The 22,115-nt window shown below is 42.2% G+C and overlaps 1 protein-coding gene across 1 annotated transcript in view; it reads left to right on the top strand.

Moving 5' to 3' along the window:
* Positions 1-22,115, top strand: part of AFG1L (AFG1 like ATPase) — a 124,665-nt gene that overhangs the window by 38,621 nt on the left and 63,929 nt on the right. The window contains exons 5-7 of the mRNA XM_074988827.1: positions 2,164-2,294; positions 12,506-12,605; positions 18,375-18,433. Coding sequence (XP_074844928.1) covers positions 2,164-2,294; positions 12,506-12,605; positions 18,375-18,433 — 290 coding nt within the window. The remainder of the gene's footprint in view (positions 1-2,163; positions 2,295-12,505; positions 12,606-18,374; positions 18,434-22,115) is intronic.

Here is a 22,115-nt window from a genome sequence, read left to right as displayed (position 1 = left end):
CAGTTTGAAACGTCTGTTATTTCAGTATAGCTGTAGGAATAGCCACTCAAAAATAATGTAATATGAGGTGAGCTGTATAGTCAGGATTAAGTTAACCCATCAATTAAAAATTTGTAATTTGTCAATTAACTAACACTCCATTTGGAAAAAACATAGATGCTAACAGTGAATTTCACATTGAATCAGATAAATAATGTGATGGTGTCCAAAAATGTATTTTGTGCTAAATCAGCAGTTAAATGATTTGGTACTCATTTGGCATACTGTGTTCAACTGAGGGTACAATAATTTAAGAAAAAGAGCAAGCAAAATTGCTTGTTTGTTTTTCTAAATGGGAGATATACATCTCCTAGAACTGGAAGGGACCTCAGGAGGTCATCTAGTCCAGTCCCCTGCCCTCTTGGCAGAGCCAAGCACCATCCCTGATATTTATTTGCCCCAATCCCTAAATGGCCTCCTGAAGGATTGAACTCACAAGCCTGTGTTTAGCAGACCCATGCTCAAACCACTCAGCTATAAGTTTGCAAGGAAAGATCAATGTGGAGTAGGGAGGGCTTGTCACACCTTCTGCCTTCAGGAAAAACAACTTTACACATAAGAAAAGGAGTGTTAGGAGAGGACAGGAGTCAGTGTAAATTTGAGCTCTATGAACAGGCAACAATGAGACAAGCTTCTGCAAATGGTAATGGAATTGCCATTACTCGAGTTATTTAGGGCCTAGATTAACCATATGTCAGCTAGGGATCTTTTAAGGATGACTGGAGCAATTTTTTCAAAATGGTGGGAAGAGGGACTAAACGATCTGAAAAAGTCTGTCAAGATCTATGTATGCTTTACTAAATAATCATTTGCCTCATTCATTGCCACCCTTGTTCTTCCTCTTTCCTTTCCCAACCTCTGAGTAGGAATGTTTCTAGCCAGCGTATCTTTTCTATTATAAAGATCAGATTGCATAGTTAACCTAATAAGAACAGATATACTGGGTCAGGCAAAAGGTTCTCCTAGTCCAGCATCTTGTCTCTAGCAGTGGCCAGTAACAGATATTTCAGAGGAAATTAAAGGAACAGAGCAATTTAGAATGATCCACCACTGTCAGCCAGTTCTTTTCTGGCACTTGGAGATTTACAGACACCCAAACCATGGGGTTGTGTCCCTGACCATCTTGGCTAATGGTCGTCATTGGAACTATTCGCCAAAACCAAATGTAATTATTTTTTTGTTTAGTCTCCCCTTTTCCAATGAGAGTGTCCCTAAACTTTTTCTCAAAGCTTAACATCTTCAGATATAAAAATCTGCCATCTTTGGGACCCTAGGCTGTATCTACTCCAAGACAGCAATAACTTCCTGTGATTAAGTGACCAATTTTGTACTTAGTGGTGATCCATATCCGGGAAATCTAATAAATATGTTCTACAGTGACAATATCTCTTCTCTGTGTGTTCCTTTATGTCTATTTCTCATAAAGCTACCCTCCCATCTACAGGGCCTTCCTTTTCCAAAAGTTCACTTTATCTTAAATATATCCATAGAACATATTCTCTAACTTTTCATAGTACTTTTTTGTACTGTAATATTTGTTTTGTACAATCGTTAATATCTTACCACTTTCCTGTTATTAAACCATAGGGATTGGCTTCTCTGCTATATCAGAGGTGGTAAACATGCTCAAGGGAAATGGAGTAAATGCTTTCAGTATTCTGATTATTAGATCATAGACTAGGAGACAGTGGGTGAAATCAAAAAAATGCAACTGAATCAAAGTAATAAATTTGAAGCAAGATAAAATGAGAGAGTACCAATCACAATATCAAAGTTTTTTGAAGCAATGGTAGGATAGACATAACATTTTTTAAAAAGTACTGATATCCAGTTCCCTGTACCTATGGCAGGACCAAGTACTATGTACAAGCAGGCATCCTTGTGGCTACAGTGCAGTACTTTACTTTATTTGTAAACAAGAAAACATAAGTTACTGAATCTGTGAGGCTTTAGAAATTTACATTAAAAGGTTAAATGATTACTCAGTGTGCCTTCTAAAATCATAATGCACAAGGGTTTTTATTTTTGTATCTAAACTACTGGTGTGTGCACTATTACTTTATATATTCCACAGAGTTAAATGCAACACTTCCACCATTTATTTCTCTATTTTATTCACTTCAGGAATACATCGTCTTAAACAGAGCTTGCCAAAAAGGAAACCAGGATTAATGGCCAAGTCTTATGATCCAATAGCTCCAGTAGCTGAGGAAATAAGTGAGGGAGCCTGCCTGTTGTGTTTTGATGAATTTCAGGTAAGTAAGTTGCCAGGTCTGTTCCCTACCCCACACTCCGAGTGCAGAAAATGAGATCCCACAAAAGCTTAACCACCTTGCCTATAAAAGTCTCTGCTTTAAAAATCTCCCCAAGGTCACTGATTCCCTGACCCAGTGGTAGACTGCCATCACCCAAGTGAGGAAAAAACCCTTTAACACAAGAAGACATACCTGGGATATCTCCCTATTGGGTAAACCAGACTCATAATCCTCCCTCAAGACAGAGTTTAGGCACAAAGGACTGTAGTCTGGTACATGGCCTTTTAGGCTAAGGCTTGAACATACACAGACTCTTCTCAGAACACAGGAAACAAATCATTTGCTTTAGAAAAAAAGTAATTTATTCACAAAACAAGGGAAAATAACAGTCATACTGGTTGCAGCACAGAGAATTACTTCCCTGGGAGTCATCTTACCAGTTACAGGGGAAAAACCAAGTAATTAACCAAAGTACCTAAAAGAAAAGGTTAGTCCACACCAAATTCAAAATAACCATAACCTGATCACGTCTAACTACAGATTTCCCTTCTACTTACATACCTATGGCTGATTTTGAGACAGTCAGTATATTTACTGGATTCATTCCAACTGCTTCGGAGAAAACATTTCTCTCTCTGTCCCTGCTGCAGTCACGCAGACCCCTCAGACTGCAATTGTTCTCAGTTCAAAAAAGTTTCCCTTCCTTGCTTTGGCTTACCTAACAACTCCCTGCTGAGAGCTTTCTGTTAACCTTTTCCATGCCTTCATTCATGACAGAAGTAATTAGAGATTGTTTCCTGGCTTCAAGAAAACATTTGAAGTTTTATTTCATATTTTACCTTAAATATAGAATCATAGAATAGAGCCATAAAACTACAGAACTAAAAGTAATCTTGAGAAGTCATCCTGTCCAGTACCCTGCACCCATGGCAAGACCAAGTGCTATCTAGATCACCCCTGACAGGGGTTTGTTTAACCTGCTCCTAAAAATCTCCAATGATGGAGATTCCACTACCTCCATAGGCAATTTATTCCTGTGCTTAACCACCCTGACTGTATGGAATTTTTTCCTAATGTCCAACCTAAACCCCCCTTGCTGCAGCTTAGGATCATTGCTTCTTGGCATGTCATCACAGGTTAAGAATAATTTCTCTCCCTCCTCCTTGTAACAACTTTTTAGGTACTTGGAAACTGTTACCATGTCCCGTCTCAGTTTTATCTTTTCTAAACAAACACAGTTATTTCAATCTTCTCTCATAGGTTATGTTTTTTAGGCTTTTAATCTTTTTTTTTTCTCTTTTCTGGGCCTTCTCCAATTTGTCCACATCTTTGCTGAAATGTGATGCCCAAAACTGGACACACTACTCCAGCTGAGGCCTAATCAGTGCAGAGTAGTGTGGAAAAATTACTTTTCATGTTCTGCTTGCAACACTCTGGCTTACACAATGATGTTTGCTCTTTTGAAACACTATCACACAGTTGACTCACATTTATCTTGGTCTGGGAAAGTTTGAATTTCATTTCCTGTTTGGCCAGTGTGGCAAGCTGAGGAGGCAGTACATCTAAGCAGCACATCTGGCCATGAATTCCTAGAGTCACAGACAAGCTCCAGCGTTGAGCAAGCAGGAGATCTAGGACCTTATTGCTATGTGTGTGTGGGAGTGTGCAGAGAGGAGGAGGAGGGGGATGAATCTGTGGTGGCAGAACTATGAAGCAGCAGAAGAAATGTAGACATCTATGTCAAGATCTCACAGGGCATGGTGGAAAAAGGATTCAACATGGACACTCAGCAATGCCGCATGAAAACAAAGGAGCTCAGGCAGGTGTATCAGGAGGCAAAGGAAACAAATGGGCATTCTGGGTCACCACTGCAAACATGCCACTTCTATGAGCATCTGCATGGGATTGTAGGGGGGGGCGGGACCCAATTGTTGTCCCCAGACAGTCTGCGGATACCTTACAAGAGATGCCTTAGGCAGCCTCTGAAAACAGCAGGAAAGACATGGTGGATGAGGAAGAGGAGGAGGAGGACAATGATCAGTAGGTGAGTGGAGCAGCTAATCTCACCAACAGCTAGGAACATTTTTTTACCTTTGGATCTCATCCCCTCCTCCCACGACATTTTGCAGATGGACCCTTGTGGCAGGGAGAGCACTTCTGGTGAGTTCTCAATTTTAGTCGTGCTACAAGTGGGTTAAGGCAACTGGGTGATCTGTGGCAGGTGCTGTACTTACACAGCATAGTCCCCCTGGAACAGCTTCTTAACATGTCTGGGGACAGAGCACCAATCCTCCATGCACATTTCTATAAAGCTCTCAAGACAGGTACTCTTTACTTCTTCTCATGAGGTTTTGCAGGATGCCTGCCTTATTCTGACCACCTCAGTAGGTCACCTTTCCACCCAAAGCCAGCAGTAAGTAATCCGGCATCATTGCACCACAGAGCTGTGCAGCATACCAACCAGTCTTCTGTCCACATTCAATCTGCATCAGTTCCTTATCACTGTGTGCTATGCTAAACATCTCTCTTCTGCAACCCAGAGAAAGCCAGGGAAGGAGCATTAAGTTGTCATAGCACAAGCTGCTCTGCCATGTCTGGACCACCTCCTTCTGTTCCATGGGCTTCTAGGGAAAAGGGAAACTTTTGCTGTTCTAGCAGAGAGGTGAGGAGAAGTACACAGCAACTGTGAGAGATAGAGACAGAGAGAGAGAGAGAGAGACCTTCAAAAGCACAAGCCGCACTGCCATGCCTACTCTCCTCGATGGGCTTCTGGGGGAATGGAAATTTTCACTGTCCCAGGCAAGGTGGGTAAGCACGTGGCAGCCACAAGGGAGAGACATCTGCAATAGTACAAGCTGTGCTGCCATGTCTGCAACCCCCATTCCTTCCTTTCCCCAATGACCTAGTGGAAGGGACCATCTCAAGGCCCCGGCAAAGCAAGGAGGGGAAGCATGTGATAACTGCCACTGCCACAGCCCCGAAAGCCACTATGCCTGCTCCTACACCAGCAGCATTTACAGCTGCAGAAACTGCTTTTGGAATTACAGGCTTGAAAGCAGGCACTAAGCTCTGCCTCACCATGATTGGAAGCAAACTGAGTCAAGCAGTCCTGTAACAGCTCTGTGTAAATCTCTGCTGCACAGAGGATACATAAAAGCCAAAATTAGTTCTTGCACATAACTATTTCCTACTGTTTGCCACAGAGGCTCTTCCCTTAAATTCCTTTGTTGCAAAACTTCTCATGTAGAGTGCAGTAACCCCCCAACTTACACGTAGCTTGCATGCCTGAGCAGCCACACATAAGTCAAAATTTTCATAAGTTGGGATGGGCCCCCATCCTGGTTGTGCCTGGCTCCTTGCTGCCGTGAGCAGCAGGGAGCCCAGACCCAAGTGAAGCAGTGCTGGTCAGTTTCTCAGCTCCTGCGAGTGGCTGAGGGACAGACTGTCAAGGTGGCGCAGCTGCTCCCCAGCTCCCCCAGCTTGGGGGAAGCCTGGAGCCAGAGCTGGCAGGCAGAGCACTGCACCACCTGGATGACTCCACTTGCTGATTTTGACTTGCGTTGATCCAAGTAACACATAAGTCAAAATCACATAAATCAGATCCAGATCCAAAGGAGAAAATGAACATAGGAAGATATGTTCCTAGAGCACATGCAAACTGCCCTCATGGGCAGGGCACAGTTAATTGATGTTGGTGAAATGACCCTTGCAATCCACCAACCCCTGCAACGCTATGAAGTATCCCTTGCATATGTACCCTTGTGTAGTCTGTGGCAGCATGGTCTGGTGTCAACATTGGGGTATGCATTCCATCTATCACTCTGCTGAGTTAGGGATCCTATCACAGCAAAACCATCTTCTATGTCCTTCACATTTCCCAGAGTCGCTCTCTTTCGTAGCAAAAGGATGTTGATTGCTTTGACTACCTGGATGATGGCAGCTCCTGTTGTAAATCTGCTCACTCCAAATTAACTGTCCACTGACAAGTAGCTGTCTGATGTTGCAAGCTTCCACAGAGCTATTGCCACTCACTTCTGAACTGTCAGAGCAGCTTCAAGGTAGGGGAAAGCAATTTGCAAAGTTTCATGGAAGTGACCTTACACAGGCAGAAGTTTTGTAGCCACTGCTGATCATCCCATACCTGCAAAACAACGTGGCCTTGCCAGTCTGAGCTGGTTTCACAGCACTAGAAATGGTGCTGCATTTTTTCCAAGCACTAAGTGCAGCCAGCATCTCCGTGTTCTTCCTCTCCAGTGTTTCACATTCATGTATGTCCATGTCCCCCTCAGAGTTTCGTTGCTCTGAAGGCTGCTTAGGTTCTGCACATAATGCAGAACAATGCAGGAGGTACTCACAATACTTGCCATGATAATTTGAATCTGGATGGTTTCCTTGCTAGCCTTGCAATGGTGTCTGAATGGATATGAAAAAAAGGCATTGAAACGCTTTCTGCTTTCCAAGGGGAGGGGGAGAAGAGAAGTGCACTATGGGAGGCTGACGACACACACCCAGAACAACCCGCAGCACTTTTTTGGCCCATCAGACACTGGGAGCTTAACCCACAATGTAAGGGGGCAGCAGGAACTGAGATAGGTACCTTTAATGCATTGCTAACAAAAGTCAAAGCTGCGAACCTTAATGGGGACATGCTCCATTTACTGCATGTGCTACTGTAGACATACAGTCTTGAAGTCACAAAATTGGGTGCTACAAAATTGACCTTAACAAATTTGAGCTAATTTGTCATCCTGGAGTAAGTCATGCTAGAGGTTATAGGAGTCGGGGCTGGGAAACAGACAAATATAGAATTAAAATAATTTATTCACTAAGGTTGTGTCTACATGAGTCTGTCCCTTTCGAAACGGGAATGTTAATGAGGGAATTTGCAAGATGCTAATGAGGTGTTTTCATGAATATGCAGTGCCTCATTAGCATAATGGCAGCCGCAGCAATTCGAAAGTGCTGCTTTTGAATCGTGCACTGCCCGTGTAGCTGGGGGCCTTTTGAAACAACCCCCAGTTTTTGAAAGCCCCTTCTCCCCCTTTGTTTTGGGAAGAAGGGGCTTTCAAAGACTACAGGGCTGTTTCAAAAGGCCCCTGGCTACACGGGTGGTGCGCAATTCGAAAGTGGCACTTTCAAAATGCTGTGGCTGCTATTATGCTAATGAGGCACTGCATATTAATGGTAGCACCTCATTAACATCTTTCAAACTCCCTCATTAACATGCTCCTTCCAAAAGGAGGGGGCTCATGTAGACACAGCCTAAGTGACTTAGAAAAGTATTTCAGAATCTACTGACTTATTCTACTTACTATTTCCTCAAGTTCTTCACTGAAATAATTCAGGTATTTTAAAGTGGAGATTTGCAAATACTGTATGAGTTTCACTGTGCTAATGCCTCAGTTAAGCTTCAGAGCATGCTTTATGAATTAGATGTTTCTGAAAGCTTGATCCATCTTAATATGAGATGCATGTGCCTAGATTAATAAGTGGTATCATTTCTTTCTAATCTTTTGTCATTAACGCTTATGATAAATGTTAAACAACCCATCCTTTTTGCATTCACATAAACAGTATACTCCTTTAATAGATGTCCATAAATGTGGAATCCTGAGACTTAAGCCATTTATAATATAATTTTGCTGCTTTTCAGTATCCTATTGGTTGGTTTATAAAATCTGGGGTTTACTTTGTTGAATGCTCAAAATAATTCTATACACAAGTAATTTTGTAGTATCTGTGGTAGATAGCAATGGTAATGAAAATAGAATACCTACTTTTTGGTAAGCAGAATGATCACATAGAGGTAGTATTTAAATACTATTCAGTATCACGTGGGTGTAAAAAGGAACTACAGTTCAGCCAGTTTTTACAAGCCAGGAAAGCTATTAAAAGCCTCTAATAAAAAACTAGGCTCTTATTTTTGTGCTAATACTAATTACTGATAATACATGCTTATGTTTGTCATTCATTATATGGAGCAGTACCAATCAGTGGATGACTGAGTCTCAAGCACTTACACATGTAAATTAACTATTCGATTTTTTTCTTTTTTACTTAAGTGAGTCATAATGGAAAGCAGCACTAGGTCATAAAAATCTTTTCTCTTAAATGCTAATGAAATTTCTCCATTCTCTCCATTAGCAGACTCTCCTTATTGGTAATTTGTAGCCTTCTCTTTTGTTCCTGGTTGTAATGAATGCTGGGTACAGAAAAAACCTGAGCTATGAGAATGCTTCAGTTATTGTCTTCTCCTTGCTTGCACTGTAAAATTATCTTTCCCTTCCAAAGCTGTACAAGATCAAAAGAAAATAAATTGGCACCCCAGTACACAAAATGACTCTTGCCTTACTAATTAGATAGCTTTCAAAAGTTAATTTATTCTGGTAAGCCAAAAACACTAAAATTCTGTAACATCAAATAATAACTCAGTAACGGGCTTTGATTCATTACTTTCTTTTAATTCTTTGTAAACATTTGCACTGGAGTGTACATAAATGTTATTTATAATTCTCTTCAGCCTTCCATTAGATACTGTTTTTTTAATTACACACTTATGTGGCAGAATATTCTTGTGTAAAAGCAAAGTTTGTTGTAGAACAATTTATAGAATAGTTTTCCAAATCCAATTCCTGAATTTTGTTGACACAATAAACTCCAATTTTTTTAAAAAATTAAAATTGTGTTCCAAATTCTTATCAGAAATAACACTGGCATTCTCACAGTTGAAAAGAAACATCTGTTTGTTTGAGTTTGCACAAACTAAATTTAACAGTGATCATTAGCCTCATTAGCATGCCGCCGGCCGCAGCTCGTCCAGACAGGGGTCCTTTTTGAAAGGATCTCACCAACTTTGAACCTGATCGGAATAAGGGGATTTCAAAGTTGGCGGGGTCCTTTCGAAAAGGGCCCCTGTTTGGATGAGCCGTGCAGGAGCGAAAAGTGGCAATTTCGAAGAGCCACGGACCTCGGCATGCTAATGAGGCACTGAATATGTATTTCAGTGCCTCATTAGTAATCTTTGAAATGGCCATTTGTATGACCATTTCGAAGATTTGTGCTAGGGTAGACATAGCCTAGGAGTTTCTGAGGTTTTAATAATTCAGAAGACCCTTCAAGAAAACATTGGTAGCTGACATATGTTCCTCAGCAGATACATGCATACCGTAATAGAAATACAGTAACTCGTCTGAACACATCAGAGGGTTCCTGGATGACACATGCACTCTATGAAGTGCGTTACTGAACTTATAAAATGACATATTGTTTAGGAAGCAAAGAAAATGTAAAAAAAACCAAAACAGTCCTAAATGTAAAACCAGCTGAATGACTGCCCAAAGATGGATCACAAGGAAGGAGAAAACTGGCTCGATTTAAGCTTTTTCCTGTTGTCTCCAAACTAGCTGTCAGGGGCAGGGTCCAAGGCTATATCTGTACTGCGGACCTTATTGTTGTACAGGAGTACCATGGCAGCCATGCATCTGTAAGGTCTTCTGTGTAGCTGCTCTGTGCTGATGGGAGAGAGTTCTCCTTCCTTTATAATAAAGCCACTCCCAGTGAGCGGTGGCAGCTGTGTTCATGGGAAAACACATCCCACCAATAGAGTGCAGCCCATGCTGGCACTTTTGTCAGTGAAACTTAGGTTGTGGGGAGGGGGAGGTTTCATAGCCCTGACCACCAAAAGTTTTGTTGAAAAAAGTGCTATTGTAGACAAAGCCTAGCACTTTCCTTCTTTCTCCATTTTTTTCCTTCACAAATTGGTGGGCTGAATGGAAGTTGTAGTGGTTTCAGCTACTTAACCCTCAAACTCCCAAAACTTTAAACCATGTGTACACTTAAACTTTTGTGTGTAGTAATGGTGGTTATTTCTGGTACGGAAAAAAACTACTGTAGCACAGTTATGTTGGCAAAGAAGGGCTTTTGGGCTATGTCTACACTAGCTCCTTCTTTTCGAAAGGGGCATGGTAATGAGCGAGGTCAGAAGATGCTAATAAGGCACTTCCATGAATATTCAGCTCCTCATTAGCATAATGGCAGCCATGGCAATTCGAAAGGGCCGCTTTCAAATCACGGGCTGCCTGTGTAGATGGGGGCCTTTTGAAAGAACCACCCCCACCATCTTCGAAAGCCCCTTCTTCCTATTTGGTTTTAGGAATAAGGGGCTTTCAAAAACTGGGAGGTCCTTTTGAAAGGCCCCTGTCTACATGGGCAGCGCGTGATTCGAAAAAGGCACTTTCAATTCATCGCAGCTTCCATTACGCTAATGAGGTGCTGCATATCGATGGCAGCGCCTCATTGTCATCTTCTGACCTCGCTCGTTGCCATGCCCCTTTTGAAAAGAAAGGGCTAGTGTAGACGTAGCCTTGCTGGCATAGTTCATTTTGTTTGGGGAATGATAGGAGTTATATGAACAAAAGTACTCTGTCCAGTATAAGGTGCATCTGCACTAGGAGGGTTTGCCAGTGCAGTAAACTCTCAATATAAAAGACCCACACATAACAGACTCTGTCTGCCAGCCCCCAACCCCCACCCCATAAATGCTGGGGACTCACCAGAGCTGCTGTTGGGGCTGAGGGAGCTGCCAAAACGGCTGAGGCTGACAGAGCTGGAGGGGCCACCGTAGTGGCTGGGGCCAGCAGGATCAGAGGAGCTGGTGTGGGCTGTGGCAGGGCACAGGAGTTCTCCTCCCCCTGCTCCCTGCTCATGGAGCATGTTGGCGCCCAGCTGCCGCTGCCTGTAATGGTGCTGAACAGCAGCCACGGTGTCAGAGGCTGCTGTCCACTGGCAGGCCGAGGGTGGTCACGCTCTACTTTCTCTCAGGCAGCTTGGAGCTGGGGGCTGGAGGAGCTGCAGCGCTGAGAGCTGCAGGAGGTGGAAGGAGCCAGGCTGGCATTCAGCTCCTCTCCTGGTAATTGGGAGAGGGAGATGAGTTCTGAGGCGAAGTGGAGACAGAGGACAGGAGTATGTTATGGGCTAGAAAGGTCAGTGCATCATCATACAGTATAACCATTTGGATATAACAGACTTTCAGCATTAATGGACACCCCTTCCCCCCATTAGTCCATTAAATCGAAGGTTTACTGTATAGCTATACTGGCAAACATTTTCTAATGTAGATTAAGGCCTAGTCTGCACTAGGAATTCAAAAATTAACATCTCTGAGAGATGTAGATGTACTGACCTAAGCTTTGGTATAGACAACATTAGGTCAATTGGAGAACTCTCTTGTCAACCTAGCTACCTCCTGTCAGCAGCCTTGCACCCATTTGAATTGCCAGGCTACAGGGAAGTTGCCTTCTTCCCTCTGACCCAACCCAATCAGCAGGCATGTATCCAATTTTAATTTTATTCAGAAAAGTTTATCACATTTTTCTCCATTTTGACTCATTATGTATGCTGCAAGTTTATAGTGTCAGTTTCTAGGTACCACACAGTTCAAACTAACCTCAGTAAATTGTCCGAAAATTTTCACTTTGCTGCTTGTTGTTAATTTTTTTCAGTATTAATTGCAGCGCCCAGTTTCTTTCATGTTTTTAAGTGAATGTTTTGTCTGAAGGTTAGAAGAGGCTGACTGTGCTGGAAGTGACTGCAGTGCCTTTTGATTATTCATGGACAGTAATAGAAGGCACTTAAAAAGAACAATGAAATTGCTTATTTTTGTGATGGGCCATCTGTTGAATTGTTTTGTGCAGCAATCACACAATAGTATCTATGTCGTATCGTTCTATTTTCTACAGCAGCTGATTATGTGTAGTTGGCTACTTGTCCTATTTTCTAAAGTCTCATGACCATTTAAAGTCACCCTACCAACCTTTGCTAGAAAGGTAATAGAAATGTAAAACAGCTGGTGTGTGTTTTCTTTCTTTATCTTCTGTTTTTCATGTTGGTTCTGATTAATTAGGCCTCTTTGAAATGTTTAGATCTGTTTTCTGTGTCTTCCACCTGTAGTTTTGTAATAGAAGTTAACATGGAATCATTTCACAATTGGTAAAGAAATGATGGGGTTCAGCAATAAAGAGCAGGCAAGTTTTAAAAGATTGCCATGCTTTCTCTGCTTATTAATTATCTCCCCCACCTCCCCCCGCCACAATAATTAGAATCCTTCTCCAGGATTTTACTAACAAGCTATTTTTTTCTGACTATGAAATCATTTGCAGATCTATTATGGCAGAAGTTGAAAGCAATACAAACAACTGTGTTGTCTTCCACAGGTCACTGACATTGCTGACGCCATGATTCTGAAGCAGCTTTTTGAAAATCTCTTCCAAAACGGGGTTGTCGTTGTGGCAACATCCAATAGGCCACCTGAAGGTAAAAACAAATGTGCTCCCAGTATGATACAGAACAGTGAAATTAACACGTCTTATGAAAGTCACTTTACATTTATTGAAATTTAATGGTGATGAAATCTCTAGGTTTAAAAATCTGTGGTATTCCTTCCATGCCATCCAGACACCTTCCAGTCTTCTCTTATATATGAAAGACCAGGTACATTCTGGGTCCTATTCCCTCTTCTCTCTCCCTCATTCCCATTTTTTTTTCTTCCTTCTACAGTCCCTGTAAGTGATGTTTCTAACCTTTCATATCGCTACAGTAGAGAAACTTCCTCAAGGTTGAATGAGTTCATGACCACAGGCAGAGCCTGGCCAGCAGAAGGGAAAGAGAATGAGTAATTGTTTTGTCCCTCCCCATTCTTAGGCTTTGGGCCTGTGTTCACCACTTATGCTACAGTCATGCTGCTGCAGCACATCTGGTAAAGACATGCTACGTCAATGAGAGAGCATCTCCCACTGACATAGCATAGTGCAGACACTGCTTTAAGTCAGTGTGACTTGTGTTGCTCATGGTGGTGATTTTTGGGCTTGTGTTTACCAACAGCTATGTTTTCTATGCTATAAGCTCAGAATGTGAATTCCCCTGCTTGTGAACTTATACTCACACTAGCTCTCATAACAGAGAGAAAGCTGTGCTAGTATACATACTATCAAAACAAAAAAGCAGTAAAGTAGCACTTTAAAGACTAACACAGTAATTTATAAGGTGAGCTTTTGTGAGACAGACCCACTTCTTCAGACCATAGCCAGACCAGAACAGACTCAATATTTAAGGCACAGAGAACGAAAATAGTAATCAAGGTTGACAAATCAGAAAAAAAAATGTCAAGGTGAGCAAATCAGAGAGTAGAGGGGTGGGGGTGGGGGCGAGTCAAGAATTAGATTAAGCCATGTTTGCAAAAGAGCCCCTATAATGACCCAGAAAATTCTCATCCCAGTTCAAGCCACGTGTTAATATGTTGAATTTGAATATAAAAGAGAGTTCAGCAGCCTCTCTTTCCAAAGTAGTGTGAAAATTCCTCTTCAGTAACACACAAACTCTTCAGTCATTAACGGAATGGCCCACTCTATTAAAATGTCGGCTGACTGGTCTGTGGATCAGGAGTGTTTTTATGTCTGTTTTGTGCCCATTAACTCTTTGTCTAAGAGTTTAAAGTCTGTCCAATGTACAAAGCATGTGGGCGTTGTTGGTACATGATGCCATATATGATGTTAGTTGAGGAACATGAAAATGTGCCCGTGATTCTGTGAATAACCTGGTTAGGTCCAGTGATGGTATCTCCAGAATAGATATGTGGACAAAGCTGGCAGTGGGCTTTGTTGCAAGGAAAAGTCCCAGGACTGGTATTCCTGTGGTATAGTCTGTGGCTGTTGGTGAGAATCCTCGTAAGGTTGGGAGGTTGTCTGTAGGAGAGAATAGGCCTGTCACCTAGGGCCTTCCGGAGTGTGGCATCCTGATTAAAGATAGGTTGTAGGTCTTCAATAATGCGTTGCAGTGGTTTGAGTTGGTATCTGTAGTCCAGTAGTGTTCTGTTCTTGACTTTTTTGGGCCTATCTTGGAGTAGCTGGTCTCTGGGTATTTGTCTGGCCCTGTCCATTTGTTCTTTTATTTCTCCTGGTGAGTAGTTCAGGTTTATGAATATTTGGTACAGATCTTGTAGTTTTCAGTCTCTGTCAGTAGGATCAGAGCAAATGTGATTGTACCTAAGGGCTTGACTGTAAACAATGGATCTAGTTGTGTGTGCAGGATGGAAGCTAGAAGCGTATGGGTAAGTATAGTGATCAGTTGGTTTCGGGTGGAGTGTGGTACCAATCAGGCCATCCTTGATTTGTACTGTAATGTCCAGGAAATGTATCTCTCACGTGGAGTAATGGAGGCATAAGTTGATGGTGGGGAGCAGATTGTTAAAGTCTCTGTGGCATTCTTCTAGAGTCTCTGTACCATGGGTCCAAATCATAAAGATGTCATCGGTGTATTGTAATCTGAGGAAGGTTAATAGGGGACGAGAGCTGAGGAATCATTGTTCCAGGTCAGCCATAAATATATTAGCATATTGTGGGGCCATGCGGGTGCCTGTAACAGTTCCACTAATCTGGAGGTATAAATTGTCCCCAAATTGGAAATAATTGTGGGTGAGAACAAAGTTACAGAGGTCAGACACCTGACTGGCTGTGGTGACATCAGGGATGGTATTCCTGATCGCTTGTTATCCGTCTTCGTGTGGAATATTAGTGTACAGAGCCTCTACATCCATGGTGGCAAGGATGGTGTTGTCAGGAACTTTTCCGATGTTTTGTAATTTCCTCAGGAAGTCAGTAGTATCTCAGAGATAGCTGGGAGTGTTGGTGACATAGGGTTTGAGGAGAGAATCCACATAAATGGATAGTCCGGTGGTAAGGGTGCCAATACCCAAAATGATAGGGCGTCCAGGGTTCCCAGGTTTGTGGATTTTGGGAAGTAAATAGAATAATCGAGGATGATGCTCAGATGTTGTGTCTGAGTGAATAAGGTCCCAAGTAGCAGCAGGGAGTTCATTAAGTAGTTGTTGTAATTTCTTTTGGAATTCCAAAGTGGGATCAGAGGAGAGCGGTCTGTAAAATGTGGTGTTGGAGAGTTGTCTGGCTACTACAGCTCAACTATACTGAATGCTATGCTGTCCAGAGTCTGAAAAATAACCCAGACATTATAATCAAACCAGCTGACAGAGGTGGTGCTGTTTTCATTATGAATAAGTCAAACTATGAACAGGAGGCAGCCAGACAACTCTCCAACGCTCGGGACCTTATTCACTCACCTCCCCAGCCTTAAACCACGGCAGCCAGACCCCCTTACCAGCCCTATAGCCTGACCTTTCCGCAGGCTGTACCCCCACAGTCCGACACCCCCGCCAGCCCCACGGCCTGACCCTCCCCCCCCCCGCAGCCCTGCAGCTTGACAGCCCCGTGGCCTGACCCCCAACCCGCTGCCTGTAACTCCCGTGCCCAGACCCCACCCCACCGCCTGTATCCTTTGTGGACCCGCAGCCAGGACCCACCCCCCCGCCGCCTGTATCCTCCACATCCCAGCAGCCAAGCCCCCTTACCAGTCCACAGCAGACCCCCCTTCTGCCTGACCCCCACAGCCCCGAAGACTGATTCCCTCCCCTACATCCACCCATGGCCCTGCAACCCTAAACCGTGTCAATCGGACCCCCCTGCCTCCTGACCCCCCCGCGGCCCCACAGTCCAACCCCCTCCCGCCGACCCCAAACCTGAACCCCCCCCACCAGATTTTAACCCTCCCTCCTGCTCAAAGCCTCAAACTACCACCAGCCTTTAACACTCCCCATCCCAAGGTTCACTTACCTTTTAAAAGCAGCGCCACCTGCTGCTGCTCCTTCCCCAAGTTAGGAGCCCTCATAACTAATGAGAGACTTTAACATGTAATTTAATAGGAATTTAGTGTCCCTCTTATGAGTTTCTGCCTATGAGCAGCAAGTTGGTAACCAATTATGCTCATAGAGTAAGGGATGAGTGTATTTACTGCTGTCCCTCTGGAACATGTCAAGGTGTGATTTCTGAAATCCAAACTCCACTCCTCTGCCAAAATCCACTTATCACATTCTCTTTATTCTCCCCAAATGGAAAAATAAAGCCGTAAAAATTCGACCCCTACAGACGTTCTTAATCCATAGATGAGTTAATATAAACAACGTAATTATTTATATTGCAAAATAATTTTAATGCTCAGTGTTTGTACCTGTAAACTTGCATTCTTTTAACCTTATTGCTCGCTATAAAAATTTGTGTAATTCGCCATAATTGTTAGAAACCTGAGAAAAGTGGTGCATGACTGTGCACGACTTTGTTAGTAATTAAGTTTCAGAATCTGATTCACTTTTATCCAGATTGCTTGTAAGCACAGTCTTAAGGCTTGTCTACAGTTGCCCCCAACTTCGAAGGGAGCTCGGTAATCAGGGTGATGGGAGATTACTAAGAAAGTGCTGCAGTGAATATGCAGCACTTCATTAGGCTAATTCTCCCCCATGGCAACTTTGAAGCATCAAACTTCGAGGTAGCACGGGGACTTTGGAGTACCTGCAGCTACACGACACGCCGGCACTTCGAAGTGCCTTTACTCCTCAAAATTTTGTTGAGTAGAGGCACTTTGAAGTAGCACGGGGACTTCGAAGTACCCGCAGCTACACGACACGCCGGCACTTCGAAGTTTGATGCTTCAAAGTTTCTGTGGGGGAGAATTAGCCTAAGGAAGTGCTGCATTTTTCATCGCAGCACTTCATTAGTATCCTCCCATCAGGCTGATTACCATGTCCCCTTCAAAGAAGGGGGCAAGCGTAGACATAGTCTTACTGTTCTATTTCCCATAAATCACTTCATCAGTTCTCTCTTGATTTGTCAAGCATTCTTCTTACTTTGTCAATTTGTAAATTTAGATTTTTACATATTTATATTTTTCTATTGTGTATATGAGGAAATTGTGTGTGTGTGTGTGTTTGTGTGTGTGTGAGGAAATCAAAGTTTACAAACATTTAGTGATAAAAATACTTGTATTATAATCATCTGATATGGTCTGTGTTAGAGTCAGGGGAGTTTAGGAGCACAATAGTAACAGGGAGTCTACATTCTTCTGTTGACCTGTTCTGTTATCAAGTGTGATGACTTGGAAGTCAGATGGAGACTTGTACTAATGAAGTAGAATAGCACATCATATTGTATGATGGTAAAACTGTAATGGAACTATTCATCCTGTCCATGCAGTTACATAGTTTCCAGAAAAGAGAACTTTCTATTATATATGAAGATTCTGTTTTACCAGTTACATTTTAATCATTGATATTTCTCATAAAATAAGTCTTTTTCAAAGGTCATGTATTTATTGGTAGTATTTTATTATTTGCCTACAAATCAAATAGTATTTTCTTGACTTCAAAATATGTGATGGGAATTACTAGAAGATGAAGGGAGTAACCCTAATCAACAGAAGGAAGACATTACCAACTCTGGCAAATGGCATTATTTCTTCTTAGTTCAAATCTTTTTTTAAAAACCTCAAGGTTAAGTGTTTGCCTATTTTGGCTTTATAATTTCAGAGATTGATACATAACATATCCAGTTATTTTTTGAGCTTGTTTTTAATACATTAAACTTTTTCATATTCGTTAGCCCTGGGACTGGGAGGTTGCCGGCTATTGAAATATTCTGATAATAGAGAGGTATACTTGGAAAATCGTAACACTAAAGGAAAAAGAAGATTACATATTAAGAAACAAACAAAAGTACAGAATACTTTTTTTTTTTTTACCACCAGTAGTATTGTACACTGTAAACTTATACTGTAGTTTCTGTATTTATTTGTATTTACTTTCACTATACTATACTTACGGAAAATAACTAAAATTTACTGATGGTTAAAATGCCGGTTATTTAAGAGTTCTGGATGATAGAATGACAGATATGAAAGAGCTTACTGTACAAAGGTTTTAAATCTCCTCTGTTAAAATCACCGAGTTTTAATTAGAGATTTAAATCTAATTTCACTGAATCCCTTTTGAGATTTTCTTGGGTTCTGCTCTTTTTTTTGTAATGAATTTCATGCAGCAAAAGAATAGAAATCAATTTCAATTCCCTTTCATTCCTTTATCCCTCTAACGGCATAGAGCTTCATTTGCCAGATTAAAAGACAAGCTGGCATTGTTATTAAGGGGAAAGGCTAAGTAGCAAAACTAGTACCAGTTTTCTCTTTCAGACCTCTATAAAAATGGGCTTCAGAGGACTAACTTTGTACCATTCATCGCTGTGCTGAAGGTAAGGAAAGTCACTTGTTGAATGCTTTCTTTCTTTGCCTGTCATACTGGTGATCAAGGGTATGTACAGAATTGCTTCAATCTTACTTTCAGGAAAACATATTTTAATTATTACAGGATTGAAGCAATGTGAAATAGAGGTGGGAACAACTTTTCATCTGTAACATTAATATCGGTGTTTAATGGAAAATCTGAATGTGTAACTGGGCAAAATATGAACATCTGTAAGTAGTGCCGCAGAGAATGCTTGGACAGAATTTTATTACAGTTATTTATGTGCAAATTGAGATTATAATCTTTCTGTAACTATTATACAAACGTTGTTGCATTGTGCTTGTACTACTTAGATTTATCATGCTGGCATACTTTTCCAAGTCAGAAAAATATTTTTAGTGGCATTTTCTATAAAAATTTATGTTAAAATGTAATCACTCCATCAGTGTAGGTTTCACAATTGGAAAAACTATACTACGTAAAGGAATAGTTACTTCTATATTTTCGATTATGCAATAAGTAGTTTTTCAAGTTATCACATTGTCTGCTTTTACTGCTCTCTTTACCCCTCTTTTCTGTTCCCATGTGCATGCTTCTTTCTTTCCTTGTCTCATCCTTTCCTCCTCCTCCTCCACCTCCTCCTCCCCCACATATGCTTTCTTTGTGATTTAATCAAGCTGATCGGGTAAAAAAGAAACCTGCTACCAATCTGCTTCATTCTTTCCTCCCAGCTCCAAGATATCTTCATTATGTTTGTGGCTAGCATATGCTTGGATGCAGATCCTTATTTCCAACCTATCCTTTACTGTGATGTCCATGGACACCAATACAAGCAATGTAAGAGTTAGCACCATGTGATAATCCAGCTGTCTACAGGCCACCAATAAATGTGCCATAGAGCACAGTTTAGGAACCATACTGATACACTGCCACTATAATTGCTTTCTTTTAGTGTTTCTCACTCAGAAAAATGATTGTTTATTGGGAATCCTACTTTCCCTTATTCTTTCAAAATTCAAGTCCATCTTACTAGGCAAACACATTTTCTGTTATTTAAGTGGCTTTCTGAGTGGATATTGCCAAGGCTCCAGTACTGTATGATGAGGGGAAATTAAATTCTGTAGGGAGCTCCCTGACATCTGCACACTCTTGTGTGACAGACTGGAAATTCTTCAACAGCTTCATTTAAATTCAAAATGGAGGTTTGCTTTGAGTTAAATGTTAATAATGCAGTCAGTTGAGTAACCAGTGTGGCTGGTTTGTTTTGATACTGCATACATTCACTTTATTATCAATATTTTGAGGTTTGGTATGGCAAAGATTTCTGAATTCTCAAAAGTAACTGTATTGTAGAACAGTAACAGAGAGGTAGCTGTGTTAGTCTGTACTCCAACAAAACAAAGCAGCCCAGCATATTTTTTTTTTGCTCCTCTGTACTTATAAATGTCAGTCTGTATTGGAATGAGATTGATCTGATGAAGTGGTTCTGTCCCATGAAAGCTCATCACCAAATAAATCATTTTGTTAGTCTTTAGAGTGCTTCATTTCTGCTGTTTTTGTTTTGTATTATAGAAGTTGAGGTAATGGAAGCTGAACATTTTGATATCTACAGAACAAAGTTGGGGATTGTGGGATAAATATATTAATTGAATGTTTTTGCTAAAGTGCCCAGCAGTGAAATAGTTAACAGTGACTGGGATTTTTAATGACGTCCAAGGGTGTCAGACACTCAATTCCTGTTAAAGATTTTAATGGTAATAAAACCAATAAATTCTTTAGGCCCCTTTGAAAATCACATCCAGTGTTCACATTTAACCTTCTCAGGCTTCAAAATTAACATCCCATTGAGATGAATGTGGCAGTTCATGTGTCTCAGAGCTACTGTTTCATGATGTCAGGGAGGCAGTGGTGAAAGGTTTTCTTCCTATCTATGAAAGTTATAAACCTAATTAAAAATTGAAGCACAGCCCACATCTACACTAAAGCAGCTGTACCAGAATACCTACAGCACTGCAACTTATGCCACTGTAGTAGAGAGCAGGGGTTCTGAACCTTCATTGCACCATGACCACCTTCTGACAACAGAAATTACTACACAACTCCATGAGGGGAACTGAAGCTTGACCTGCTGGCCTGAGTAGAGTGAACTTCACTACTGTCAGTGGGGAAACAAAGATGAAGCCCAAGACTACAGCCCCAGCAGACAGCCCACAATTTTAGCCCGGCCGCCCAAGACTGGAGCTCTCAAGCTTCAGTTTTGACCCTGGGCCCTAGCAAGTCTAAGTCCAGCCCTAGTAACCCCATTAAAATGGGGTCCTGCCTCCCTTTGGGATCCCGCCCACTACCTAAGAACCACTGGAGAGGCTTCCTACATTTCCAGAAGGGGTTTTTCCTTCAGTGTAGCTAATCCACCTCCCTGATAAGTGATAGCTGGGTGAATAGAAGAATTTGACGTGGACTTAGCCAGACCTATACTGGAGGTTTGATTGACATATCTATAGTGCTTCAGGTGTGAAATTTTTTACAGCCCTGAATGATGTATCTAGGTTAGCCATTCCCAGCCTTTTCCAGATGGGGACCCATTTTGACAATTCAAAAAGACTTGGTGACCCAAAGCAGTTCAAAACCAGTGGGGTTGTGGGGGGAGCAGAGCCATAACTAGCTAATTTTGTGCCTGAGGCAAGAGTATAAAATTGTACCCCCTCATGTTTATATATTTATAATAGTTATTTCATAGAAAAGGGAAAATATATTAATAAAATAATAACACTACATTTACTGTAGTTAGAGTTGTGGGGGTGGAAAGGCACTCATTCCCAAACTGCTCCCCCTGGCTTAGACCCCACAATCAGGGGCTTGGGGAGTCACAATCAGGGGCTAGAGGGGGCTAGGGGAGTCACACTTGGGCTAGGAGAGTCACACTCAATGGCTGGAGGGGGCTAAGGGTATCTCGCTCGGGGCTAGGAATCACTCACAGGCTGGAGGGAGGTAGGGGATGCACAGGGACCCCCACAGCTGGAAGCCGGCTGGGGCCTGGTGCTCTGGCCATCTGTGCCAGTTGCCCAGCTGCAGGGAGAGCCCCAACCCCTGCAGTTGGAAGGTGGCTGGGATGCGGAACCCCAGCCGGCAGCACCAGCTGCAGGAACGCTGCTAGGGTCTGTGGCGACCCCATCTCCTGCAGGGGCTGGAAGCCAGAGAGCTGATCAGCTCTGCCCACCCTCCCAACCCTGACTCAGGCCCAACCTCAGACTCACCTGAGCTGGGCCCTGCTCCTCAGGTATGCAGTTCTCTGACCTGCAGCTGAAATGGTTCTCAATTTAATTGATTGGCTTAACTGCCTGGTGGCTGTTAATCAAATTAAGAAGTTGAGACCCACTTCAGGAGTGTGAATGGCTTCTTAATAGCCATCTGTGGAGCTGCCCAGCCCAGCTGGCAACCCCTTAGAAATGTAATGGTGACCCATGTTTGTGTCCCGACCCATAGGTTGGGAAACCCTGATCTAGGTCAATCTAAGTTTTTAAGTGTGGACCAGGCCTAAGATTCTCAAACACAATTCTGCAGCCCTGGCTATATTCTGCAGCAAGTTCTGTGCTCCTAGAAGGTGCAGAACCCTAATTCTTAGGAATAATTGCAAATATATTAATTTCCTGATTTGCAATACTGTGTCCAACCTGAATCACTAGAACTTT

This window comes from Carettochelys insculpta, chromosome 3 (assembly GCF_033958435.1).
Source record: "Carettochelys insculpta isolate YL-2023 chromosome 3, ASM3395843v1, whole genome shotgun sequence".
In the NCBI taxonomy this organism is placed as follows: domain Eukaryota; kingdom Metazoa; phylum Chordata; order Testudines; family Carettochelyidae; genus Carettochelys; species Carettochelys insculpta.
The sequence above is the reverse complement of the archived record's forward strand: the minus strand, read 5'-3'. Positions and strand labels throughout refer to the sequence as shown.